Source organism: Protomyctophum bolini, assembly GCF_963924005.1.
Source record: "Protomyctophum bolini genome assembly, chromosome: 6".
NCBI classification, from domain to species: Eukaryota; Metazoa; Chordata; class Actinopteri; order Myctophiformes; family Myctophidae; genus Protomyctophum; species Protomyctophum bolini.
In genome coordinates this window covers 44,251,392-44,263,770 of record NC_137867.1, presented here as the reverse complement: position 1 = coordinate 44,263,770, position 12,379 = coordinate 44,251,392, and the positions used below count along the sequence as shown (strand labels likewise).

The window sequence follows — 12,379 nt, the reverse complement described above, 5'->3', positions numbered from 1 at the left end:
TGTGTTTATTTGTATTTACACATTGCTCCCTTTACAGGTAAAACTGCCGTCAGACGGCTCAAAGTATGAACCGAACATATTGATTGAGAACTGTGCATGACGTGAACTGTATTTTTGTTTGTTATAGTCACTTAAGAGTTTAATACAGACCAAATACTTGCCGGGGTTTATTATTGTTTCAGGGACGCAGGGTGTACACTCGGCTCCGCCATTTTAGGTAGCAATACACTGGTTTGCGTCGCATGCACGTTGTGTAGAATGATGTTTACATTTATTCCTGAATCATTTCGTTTATAGAACAAGTGCAATACATTGGTGAATAGTGAATGTTTAATACATGATGCATCAATAATTTCAATTGTCACAGCTAAAATAATATGGACAACTGAGTTCATTTGAAAGAGTAAGAGAGTTATTTGAAAAGTAAAAAGAATAACTTATGGTTAAAAAGGGATAACAGTACAATGAGAAATGCATTTATATAATAATTAGTTAAAAACTGAACAACAGTGTATTTCATGTGTATGTTCACAGATTGTGCATTTGTTATAATTGCATTTAAGCACTTTGATGCACTTCTAGTGTGGTAATGGTTCTACTGTATGCTTAAGCATATAAGGTGCCTTTCCTAATTAATGTGACATTGTGCCTTTACTTGTTACAGAATGTAATTCTAAGTAAGTCATGTGAATGTGTGATTATATTAGAGGTTCATCTGAACATTTATTGATGCTAATGCTACTACTAACTATACATATTGTGTATTTACTGAGACTGTTACTACGGTTAATGATTGAAATGGTAACAGAATATTGCATTTGAATGCATTGATGCCATTTACAGTGATTTGATGATTCAGGGTTAAAGGTCACATGATTAGTACAGTAGTGCTCGTGACATAATAATACTGCTGTAAGACGATGTATTCATGATGTACGTGTCTGATTATTGTCGAAATTGAGATAAAAGTGCCGTTTGCGTTGGAGGAGAAGCACATCGTCTTGTGTTTATTTGTATTTACACATTGCTCCCTTTACAGGGGCACTACATTTTGGGGGCTCGTCCGGGATGGTGTGCAGCGTGGGTCCACTTCTATCCGCTACAGAAGTTCCCTGCCGTCACCCATCTCTTCTAATCAACCTAGTCATCGAGAGCACCGTGGTGAACCAGCTACAGTGGTAACCCGATCATCAGTGAGCAGAAGGCAGACTATCTGAGGTATTGCTACATACCAGGAGAGCTGCTACTACGCTGCCGCTAGGTGAAGAGGTATCAATCTGAAGGTTCACACCCACTGCACCAAGATGGCGTCATCCGAAGTGGAAAAACTACAGGTCGAAATAATTAGAGAGCTATGTGAGCTTCCCAGAGACACTCTAGCAGAACTATGCGAGTTCTTACTAATAGCAGGAGGAGCAAGGGAGCATGTGACTGGTAAGAGTCACAGGGCGCTCATCAAGCTGGTTTCTGACTATATCCAGAGAGAGGAGATAGAAGAGCTAGAGGATGAGGGTATGGCTGGCATGCTAGCAGTTAGAGACAAAATCACAGAGCTCCAGGAAGCCGCCACCCTAGCACAGCAACAGACACAGGGATCAGAGTTACAAGAGGAGGAAAGACTACGGAAAGAGATCGAGGCCTTGGAACTTCAGCTGGCTGCCACTCAGAAACAGAATAAGGTAGGGAAGTCAGAAAGCAGAGAAGTCAAAACCCCAGCCACTAGCGGGATGTTAACACAGAGCTCATCCCACAGTTATCCCCCTACTCCTTGGCACAAAGATTTTAAAATAGCTGGTCAAATCGGAGAGCCAGGGCAGAAAGACCGTCTGACCTTTTCAAGTCTGGCCCGTCAAATTGAACATGGTTTAAGTAAAGGGGTTCCAGAGCTAGAGATAGTAGATGCCGTGATAAGAGCCATTAGTCCTGGCATGGGGCTTCGTAGCTATCTAGAGGGGAAAGCTAACCTAACTCTCCCCACACTCAGAAGAATACTCCGTTCTCATTATCAAGAGAAAAGTGCCACTGATCTCTACAAGCAGCTGACATCCGAAGTGCAGGGCATCAAAGAAACACCACAGAACTTCCTCATTCGTTCTCTTGACCTGAGACAGAAGATATTGTTTGCCTCACAAGAAGCCGAGTCAGGTCTCAAGTATGACCCAGGTCTAGTGCAGAACATGTTCCTCCACACAGTGTTAACTGGTCTTCAGAATGACAGCATCAAGCGTGATCTACAGCCCTATCTGGAACAGACTGACATCTCTGATGAACTGCTACTAGAAAGGATGAACACTGCATATGCCTATGAGACAGAGAGGCAGGATAAGAAGAAATTATTAGGACAGTCGAAGCCTACTACTATTCATTCAGTTCAGTCGAGTGACACTTCTGTTGAAAGAAATGACAAGTCACCTGCTCCACAGAACCCAGTTAAATTACCCCCTGCAGTAGTTGCCCAGCTTGAAGAAATGAGGTCTGAGATGGCCGTGCTGAAAGATCTTAAAGCTGAAGTGTCCCAATTGAGAGAGTCTATGCAGCAGTCCCAGTTCCCCCCTCAACAACAATCTCAGTATACACCAGCACAATGCCAATCGCAGCCACAGTCCACCCCTCAATGGCAACCTCAGTATAACCAGCCCCAATCTAATTCCCCACAACAACCACAGCCCCAATACAACTCCCAATATGGTCCACAGCAGCGAGGAGGACAGCGAGGAGGCCGTGGCTTTCCATCAAACCGTGGATGGATGAAAAGATGTCTCGGCTGTCAACAGAGTGGGACAGAGGATTACTGCACACATTGTTTCCGGTGTGGCAGCAGTGAACACTACCTGGCAGGATGTCGAGCAAGAGGACAACAAGGACAGTTTGGAGGTGAGCCTTTAAACGATCAGAGGTCATTCGCACGGGACAGGGAGTGACCAGTGACATGACCATGTCCCAGCACTGTGTGCACTGTGGAAAACAGGGCGAAGATATGAAGCAATGTGCAAAATGTAAAAAGGCCCTCTACTGTTCTAGACCTTGTCAAATTAATGATTGGACTGTGCACAGAAAACATTGTTCACCTCTCTCCTGTATGACGATGAACGCTGCCACCCGACGAGAGAGGAAGGGCCAAGTAGCTCCACTAGTGGGTAAAAAGTATCTGATCGACTGTCACATTCAAGGCCAAGAGGTTCAGGCTCTGTGGGACTCAGGTTCTCAAGTGACAATCATTGATGAGCTATGGAAAGAAGAACATCTGCCACGCACAAGACTAAGAGACATTTCTGAGATTTTGGACAGGGCAAACCCTTTAGATATTGTTGCAGCTAATGGAGAGAACATGCCATATGTAGGCTGGGTGGAGGTAACTTTCAGTTTAGCTTCAGGGGGGGCACCTACCACTACCGTTACTGTTCCCACTCTTGTAATGAAGGGTAACAAGCTTGGTCGACCAATCATTGGGTCCAATGTCATTGAGCTCATTATAGACAGTGAATTGAAACAGTCCAATGCTCCTGAACGCCTGAGCCACACAGTGAGGACAGCATTCACCAACCTTGCACCAGAGCAAGCTCAAGCCTTTGTACAGCAAGTAAGTGTTGAGCAGAGAAGTGAATATACTGTGAAGACAAAGAAGGAATGGATCAACATACCTAAACACATGTCTGTCAAAGTTGAGTGTCACGTACAAATGTATCCGCCACATGAAGATACCACACTCATCTTTGAGCCCGATGTCAACCCCCGCTGGACAGAGGGACTGGAAATTTGTGACACACTTGTCAGGGTGAGTAAAGACAACAGACCCTCTATCACTGTAAGTGTGCAGAACCCCACAGCCCATGACATAGTGTTAACAGGAAGAACTGTGATTGGAACTGTTCAGAACATTCAGACTGTGCACCCCGCTTCCATCCTAGAGGGGTCCCGCCCTCCACCTCCAGTTAGTATAAGTCACATCAGGGTTGAAGAGAACAAAGCGGATGACCTATGGAACCCGCCTGTCAGTCTGAGTCACCTTACCGAGCCTGAGAGGGAAATAGTTCACCAGATGTTGAGAGAGGAGTCTGCCTCATTTTCTAAAACAGATGATGATATCGGACAGATTGAAAGACTGCAACTCAGCATTTCCCTGAAAGACACTGAACCCGTTGCAAAGACCTACATGTCTGTGCCCAAGCCGCTGTACAGGGAGATGAAAGACTATGTACACGATCTCATCGCACAGGGCTGGGTCCAGAAGTCCAATTCACCGTATGCATCACCAGTCGTCTGTGTTCGAAAGAAAGACGGGAGTTTACGGTTGTGTATCGACTTCCGTGAAGTGAACAGGAAAACTCTCCCTGATAGACAGCCTATTCCCAGAGTGCAAGACATCATGGATGGCCTAGGAGGAAACTCGTGGTTCTCACTTCTAGATCAAGGGAAAGCATATCATCAGGGCTTCATGGCCAAAGAGAGCAGACATGTGACAGCCTTCGTGACTCCCTGGGGTCTTTATGAATGGATTCGAATCCCCTTTGGCCTGATGAACGCTCCAGCGGCGTTCCAGCGTTGCATGGAAGAGTGTCTGGAGGGCTTGAGAGATGAAATATGCATTCCATACTTAGATGACACCTTGTGCTTTAGTAAATCGTTCCAGAACCATGTACAGGATGTGAGAGCAGTACTACAGCGACTCCGGCAGCACGGAATCAAGTTAAAGCCCAGTAAATGTGAACTATTCAAGCGGGAGGTCCGTTACTTGGGGCGAATTGTGTCTGCTGACGGCAGTAAAATGGATCCTGCTGATACACTCGCCGTGAGAGCATTAAAGGAGAAGAGACCAAAAACAGTGGGTGAGTGTAGGGCAGTAATGGGTCTGCTAAGTTACTACCGCCAGTACATCAGAGACTTCTCCCGTATTGCTGGACCCCTGTATGCTCTGCTTGAAGCGGAACCTGGAGCAGATAAACAGAAAAACAGCAAAACAAGGACAACGAGAGGAAAAGTGAAGAACAGAGGGACGCCTTCAAATAAACCAATCACCTGGACTGATGAGCACCAACAGATATTGGAGATATTGATTGATCATCTAGTTGAGCCCCCTATCCTCGGGTTCCCGGACTTCGACAAGTCATTCATCTTGCACACCGACGCCTCAAACCAGGGCCTAGGTGCAGTGTTGTATCAAGAACAGGAGGGAAAGCTACGTGTAATAGCATATGCATCTCGCACACTGACCAAAGCGGAGAAGAATTACCACCTTCATTCGGGTAAACTAGAGTTTCTAGCCTTGAAGTGGTCGGTGACAGACCGTTTTAGAGACTATTTGATGAACTCATCTTGTGTTGTGTACACAGACAACAATCCACTTACCTACGTGTTGTCCACAGCCAAGCTGAACGCCACAGGAAGCAGGTGGGTTGCTGAACTTGCAGATTTCCATCTAACTATCAAATATCGTCCAGGCAGAGAGAACGGTGACGCCGATGGCCTGTCCAGGATGCCCTGTGACATCGAGGAAATGATGGAGAATTGTACAGAGGAAATGTCCTCCCTCTCAGTACAAGCTACAGTGCAAGCCATAGAAACAAAAGACTCTGAAACAGCATGGTGCATGATGGCCCTAGGGTGTGAAACAACAGAAGAGGAGACACCTACACCCTTCGCAAGAGTGGACATCTGTCAGGCACAGAAGGACGACCCGAATATTGGACCTGTGTTGGACTGCAGACAGTCTGATCAAAGACCTGTGGGACAGGAGCTCAAATCATTCAGTGCACAGAGCAAACGACTACTTAGAGAGTGGGATAAACTCAGTTTGGATGGAGATGGCATACTACATCGAAAGACTGCTACCAGAACACAACTGGTTCTACCGGAAAAGTACAAGACCACAGTCCTGAGACAACTCCATGACGACATGGGACATCAGGGTATGGAGCGCACAACATCACTTGTGCGGGATCGCTTCTTCTGGCCACATATGCAGCGAGAGGTAGAAACCTATATGTCTCGATGTTGTGCATGTCTTAAACAGAAGAAGCCCTGTAGAGAAACAAGAGCACCTCTCACCTCCATTGTCACAAAACAGCCATTTGAGTTAGTATCTATCGACTTTCTGCATCTAGACAAATGTAAAGGTGGCTATGAATACATTTTGTTGATAGTTGATCATTACACCCGCTTTGCCCAAGCATATGCCACAACAACGAAATCTGCTAAATGTGTTGCTGACAAGATATTCAATGATTATGCCCTGAAATTTGGATTTGCCCAGCGGATCCACCATGACATGGGAGGCGAATTTGAGAACCAGTTGATGGCACAGCTAAAGAAGAATTGTGGAGTGATGGGCTCGAGAACAACACCGTATCACCCTGAAGGTAACGGGCAGGTGGAGAGGATGAACAGGACTCTCCTGCAAATGCTGAAAACGCTCACCGAGAGGCAGAAGTCCAACTGGAAAGAGTCACTGAACAAACTTATGTTTGCATACAACAGCACCCGAAGTGAAGTTACAGGCTTTTCTCCATTCTATTTGCTATTTGGGAGATCTCCAAGATTGCCTGTGGACTTGCTGTTTGGCTTGACTCCTGAGACAGGGACTGCAGATCACAAAGAATACATGAGAAAATGGAAAGCACAGATGCAGGAGGCATATGACATCACGTCTGCAAATGCACAGAAAACTGCAGGAAGGAACAAGCGGAATTATGACAACAAGGTGAGGAGTTCTGTATTGCACGAGGGAGACAGAGTCCTCGTAAGGAATATGACACCCAGAGGAGGACCTGGAAAATTGCGAAATCACTGGGAAGACAGTATCCACAAAGTCATCCGTCAGGTGGGAAAAGATATGCCCATATATGAAGTTGTACCTGAACAAGGGAATGGAAGAGGAAGTAGGATTTTGCACCGCAACCTCCTGTTGCCATGTGATAACTTGCCTCTAGAGATTCAGCTACAACCTGCCAAATCAAAGAGGAAAGCTACGGCTCAGACCAGTAAAGACGAGAAAGTCACAGATCAAGAGGATGATGTGAGTGACGACGATGATTTTGGATACTACTACAGGCCAATGGATCAGCCTTTGCCTGTGAGGCAACCTGTGGATACAGACAGAGAGTATGTTAACGATGCTGAGCATCAGCGGCAAGACATGCCCCCGCAGCAGGAGGCTCAGGAAATAGGAGACGTGCTGGATGAAGAGGAGACATCAGATCAAGAGGAAATACACGGTGAAGAAGAGCCTATCATGGAGGAAAGACTGTCAGCACCACCCTCACCTGCTTCAAGTGACAACAGTGAGGCGCAGCACTATCAGCGACCAGTAAGAGAGAGACGAGCTACGAGAGTCTTCACGTATGACCAGCTCGGCCAACCAGCCTGTTATACTACTGGAACTCCAGGCGACATCATGTACTGGTACCCTCCAGTGCCCCGGCTTTATGGACCCATGCAGGCAGCAGGTGTGTGGATACCTGCAGGACAGCCCTTTGTCTACCAGTCTACCGTTCCTGGATGCTGAATGAAGGTTACCAATCCCCCCTTTTCCCCAATGCCACACATACACCTCCACACTACACTCCTGGACTTTGAAATAAGCTGAGTGCCACATACATCCACAAACACATACACTACACTCCTGGACTTTGAAATAAGCTGAGTGCCGCATACATCCACAAACACATACACTACGCTCCTGAACTTTGAAATAAGTCGAGTACTACAACGTGACATGCACACACTCACTACATATTACAAGCCATATACAACATATGCACCTCACATTCGTGGGCTTTGAATCAAGTCGAATACTCTTATACACACACACTACTCGTGAACTGTTGTTGAAACAACTGAGTGTCTTTTCGTACATTCATGGACTTTTGATTAAGCCAGTTACGGAGATGGTCGAAAGGTCAAGTTATTACAGCATTGTGTTATTGTCATGTGGAAGAAAAAAATGAAAACTGTAAAAAAAAAAAAAAAAAAAATGTTGATGCTGCATTATTGCTGTTCTGATGTCGGGGACGACATTTATTTTGAAGGGGAGTATGTAGTAGATTGGAATTTATTGTTGTGTTGCTTGCAATATCACATAGATCGATGGTTCTAGGATCGACTATGGTGTTTGGGATCGATTGATTTGGTCTGTCACAGTGTTTCCGTTCTGGGATCTGGCGCGTTTCCTCTCCAGTGCCGTTTGCGTTGGAGGAGAAGCACATCGTCTTGTGTTTATTTGTATTTACACATTGCTCCCTTTACAGGTAAAACTGCCGTCAGACGGCTCAAAGTATGAACCGAACATATTGATTGAGAACTGTGCATGACGTGAACTGTATTTTTGTTTGTTATAGTCACTTAAGAGTTTAATACAGACCAAATACTTGCCGGGGTTTATTATTGTTTCAGGGACGCAGGGTGTACACTCGGCTCCGCCATTTTAGGTAGCAATACACTGGTTTGCGTCGCATGCACGTTGTGTAGAATGATGTTTACATTTATTCCTGAATCATTTCGTTTATAGAACAAGTGCAATACATTGGTGAATAGTGAATGTTTAATACATGATGCATCAATAATTTCAATTGTCACAGCTAAAATAATATGGACAACTGAGTTCATTTGAAAGAGTAAGAGAGTTATTTGAAAAGTAAAAAGAATAACTTATGGTTAAAAAGGGATAACAGTACAATGAGAAATGCATTTATATAATAATTAGTTAAAAACTGAACAACAGTGTATTTCATGTGTATGTTCACAGATTGTGCATTTGTTATAATTGCATTTAAGCACTTTGATGCACTTCTAGTGTGGTAATGGTTCTACTGTATGCTTAAGCATATAAGGTGCCTTTCCTAATTAATGTGACATTGTGCCTTTACTTGTTACAGAATGTAATTCTAAGTAAGTCATGTGAATGTGTGATTATATTAGAGGTTCATCTGAACATTTATTGATGCTAATGCTACTACTAACTATACATATTGTGTATTTACTGAGACTGTTACTACGGTTAATGATTGAAATGGTAACAGAATATTGCATTTGAATGCATTGATGCCATTTACAGTGATTTGATGATTCAGGGTTAAAGGTCACATGATTAGTACAGTAGTGCTCGTGACATAATAATACTGCTGTAAGACGATGTATTCATGATGTACGTGTCTGATTATTGTCGAAATTGAGATAAAAGTGCCGTTTGCGTTGGAGGAGAAGCACATCGTCTTGTGTTTATTTGTATTTACACATTGCTCCCTTTACAGGGGCACTACACTGGCAGCTACAGCAACAAAACACACACAGGTTCAGTTAAAATGCTGGCAGCTAACAGTACCAAAACATCGGCCTTACCCCCACCTCTTTGAAGATGTGTCTACTGTACTGCGCATGATTGATTGGTTGAAAATTGTATTGTCCGTTTGTGGAATGGGTACGTTTCAACGAAAGTACAGGTCAATAACAATATCTGCCACGAGGATAAAAGCAGAAAAAGCAGTGCACTAAGACTTGTTTACATCAGTGTACTGTACTCCATTGAAAGATCGAGTGCTGTGATTCCCCCCCCCCCCCCCCTAAAACATGATCATCAGGTACTGTGATTATACTAGGAAGATTAAAAAAAAAAAAAAGTGTACAGAAAGTGTTAAAATTATGTTTTTATGTGGCCACACCCACCAGTTAACCTATTCTGAACGGGAACCCATTTTGGTGTCAGCATCATGTTATGCTTTAGCTATTGAAAAATAGCAGATCTACAAGCTCATAGCGCGCCACCGAGTGGCGCGATACGAGCTTGTAGGTCTGCTATTTTTTGAAAAATTCGAAGAACGACTGACATTTTTAGAATCTGATCTCAGGTCAGAATGGGTTAATCAGACCAGTGTGTGTCCCGTGGAAACCTCGTATGAATCTGATCTCAGGTCAGAATGGGTTAAGTATACCTGGTTTTCACCTTAGCACCACCCGACCTGAACTTAAGGCTCGCCCACAGCTGTTGTATGAAAATGTGGGAGGGGTTAACTTAGGGTTATGAATGATGTCACTAAAATGCTGTTATTTCGATTGGTCCTTATAGGCTTTCAGCTTTCAGGAGGAAAGGAAAAATAGACAGGGAAGAAATATTTGAATATTATAACCACACCTATTAGATAATAGGGGTCTGTTGGAGTAATGTTATCTCCATTGACTGCTGCAAAAAGTACTAAAATCACAGCACTCCATCTTTAAAGACACCAGGGAAAACATCTTCTACAGTATGGAAAAATAGGTGTGTGTGTGTGTGTGTGTGTGTGTGTGTGTGTGTGTGTGTGTGTGTGTGTGTGTGTGTGTGTGTGTGTGTGTGTGTGTGTGTGTGTGTGAGTGAGTGAGTGAGTGTGTGCATATGAGACAACTTACCAATGCCGTAGGCTTTGGCAAACAGCCACCGTAGGTTGGCATCAATTTTTGCTCTGGCAGAATCGTACATGTCCAAAGGTACAACTTCCATCGTTCCCTCCGCGACGCCCGCCAAATCCATTTTCCTTTTGGTGCCATCTCCACCAGCACACAGACCCACATCCATGCTGGATTCAGAACACACAACGCCCACAGTGTTACATACAATAATACACCAATTAACACTTCCGACAGGTGGTTGTTATAAAAAAAAAAGACAAAAGTGCTTCAAGCTTAGCAGCCTCCAGTGCTCCACATGCTAGTTAACAAGCAAGTGTATAGCTTTCTAATCTAAGGGATGGCACCATTAGCTTGGGACAGTAACACACACACACACACACACACACACACACACACACACACACACACACACACACACACACACAGCTTTATAATATCATTCAAAAACATGCATATCAAGTTGCAGGTGTTTATCTTGCTCTGTTGGTTGTTACTATACAACAACATGTCCCCACTCATCACATGAACACATCACCTTAGTTATAGTTCAGCAGGAGACTCATACAATAATTGAGACAGACAAACAGACAGACAGACTCCCACCATCCATGGCCTGCTGGAGCATAATTATTACATGTACTATTATTTGAGGCACCTGCTGACACATACATAACGAATGCTTTTGCATATTATTTCCTTCGTTCAAGTTTAAACGTGGCTGCACAATAGCTCATCGTAAACAGCACCGTATCTTGGCTGTCATAACATAAGCAGGTGTTTGCTTGCCATTATGTTAACTTAATTGGCTCAAACAGTGCGATAATAAGGTTATGTGATTTGGGGGCTAAAAGGGCTAGCGTTAGCTATAATGTTGGTGTGTGTGTGTGTGTATAGCCTCTTTAGCCTGTGTTTCGCTTTGCCAGAACGAACAGATCTACGAGCTAGACACCGGCGTTGCTTCGCGTTATAGCTTATAGATCTGTTATTATTTATTTATTTTGCGAACGACTCTTAACGTTACCTTGAGAGGTGTGGCGTTGTCTCCAAATCCACCCTTCAGCTCCGTCGCAGTGTACAAATAAAAATCACCCAAGGGCTTGCCTTGCTGTACGGTGGCCTGCTGGATGCATCCTATCGCCAGCTAACCGCTAGCAGGCACAGGCACAGGCGGGCGGGCTGGCCGGTGGACAGGCGGGCCAGCAGGGCGGTGGATGTGAGCTGTCTCCTCCCTGCAACAAGCCCCCAATCTGCGGCCTGTGATGTGACCAATGGCTCCACGGTACTGGTAGAGAGTGTTCCCCGAGTCCGACCCGTCCTATGGACCCGTCCGTCCTCCCGCCCCCCCAGCCAATTCCAAACAATACAACACAACACAAAGAAACGCAGCGTCCAGGAGTAGACCCGACACGTATTCGTTTAAAATCAAAGGAGCCTCCTTTGATGCCTCATGTTAGGTCAGACATTATTATTACTGGTCTGGAGGCTTAATGCAGCGACAGACAGTCCCTCGGTTACTCCTTCTGTTCTGCCCACAGTCAACTCAGAAATCTAATGATCGAATCCCGTCGTAAAGGTAAAAGCACTGCGCCTGCGTTAGTTACTCCCAGAGCCATGTATTAAGAGGCTCTGGTTACTCCCATGTTAAATGAAATCTGTGATCGATTAGCTTTGCCAGCATGCCTATCCGGTCTGGAGCGGATACGGAAAAACAGAACTTTTGTGTTTGGTGGATCCTCTGTTCATCATTTAACCCCCGTTTGCTGTCACTCACCTGTCAGCTCTGATATGACTGCCACCCTGAGTTGTGTGTATGTATGGACTGGGGAATATCCCCCCCCACCCCCCACTTCATATTTGAGTGAGTTACCGTTGCATTTGGGTTTAGTTAATTAGTTTCCCTAACAGGAAACCATACTAGCAATAGCCAAGTGGCAAATATGCCTGCAGTTCTCTGTAAACTCCACTAGGTGGCACTGCCACTCTTTAAGAGTTCCATTTCTGT

At 44.7% G+C, this 12,379-nt stretch overlaps 1 protein-coding gene across 2 annotated transcripts in view; it reads right to left on the bottom strand.

The window, feature by feature from the left end:
• Positions 1 to 11,775, bottom strand: part of camsap1b (calmodulin regulated spectrin-associated protein 1b) — a 61,053-nt gene extending 49,278 nt beyond the window's left edge. For both annotated transcript variants that reach the window (XM_080766401.1, XM_080766402.1), the window contains exons 1-2: positions 11,399 to 11,775; positions 10,378 to 10,544 (exon numbers count right to left, since the gene is read on the bottom strand). In XM_080766401.1, coding sequence (XP_080622527.1) covers positions 10,378 to 10,543 — 166 coding nt within the window. In that variant the 5' untranslated portion in view covers position 10,544; positions 11,399 to 11,775. The remainder of the gene's footprint in view (positions 1 to 10,377; positions 10,545 to 11,398) is intronic.
• Between the last annotated feature and the right edge of the window lie 604 nt (positions 11,776 to 12,379).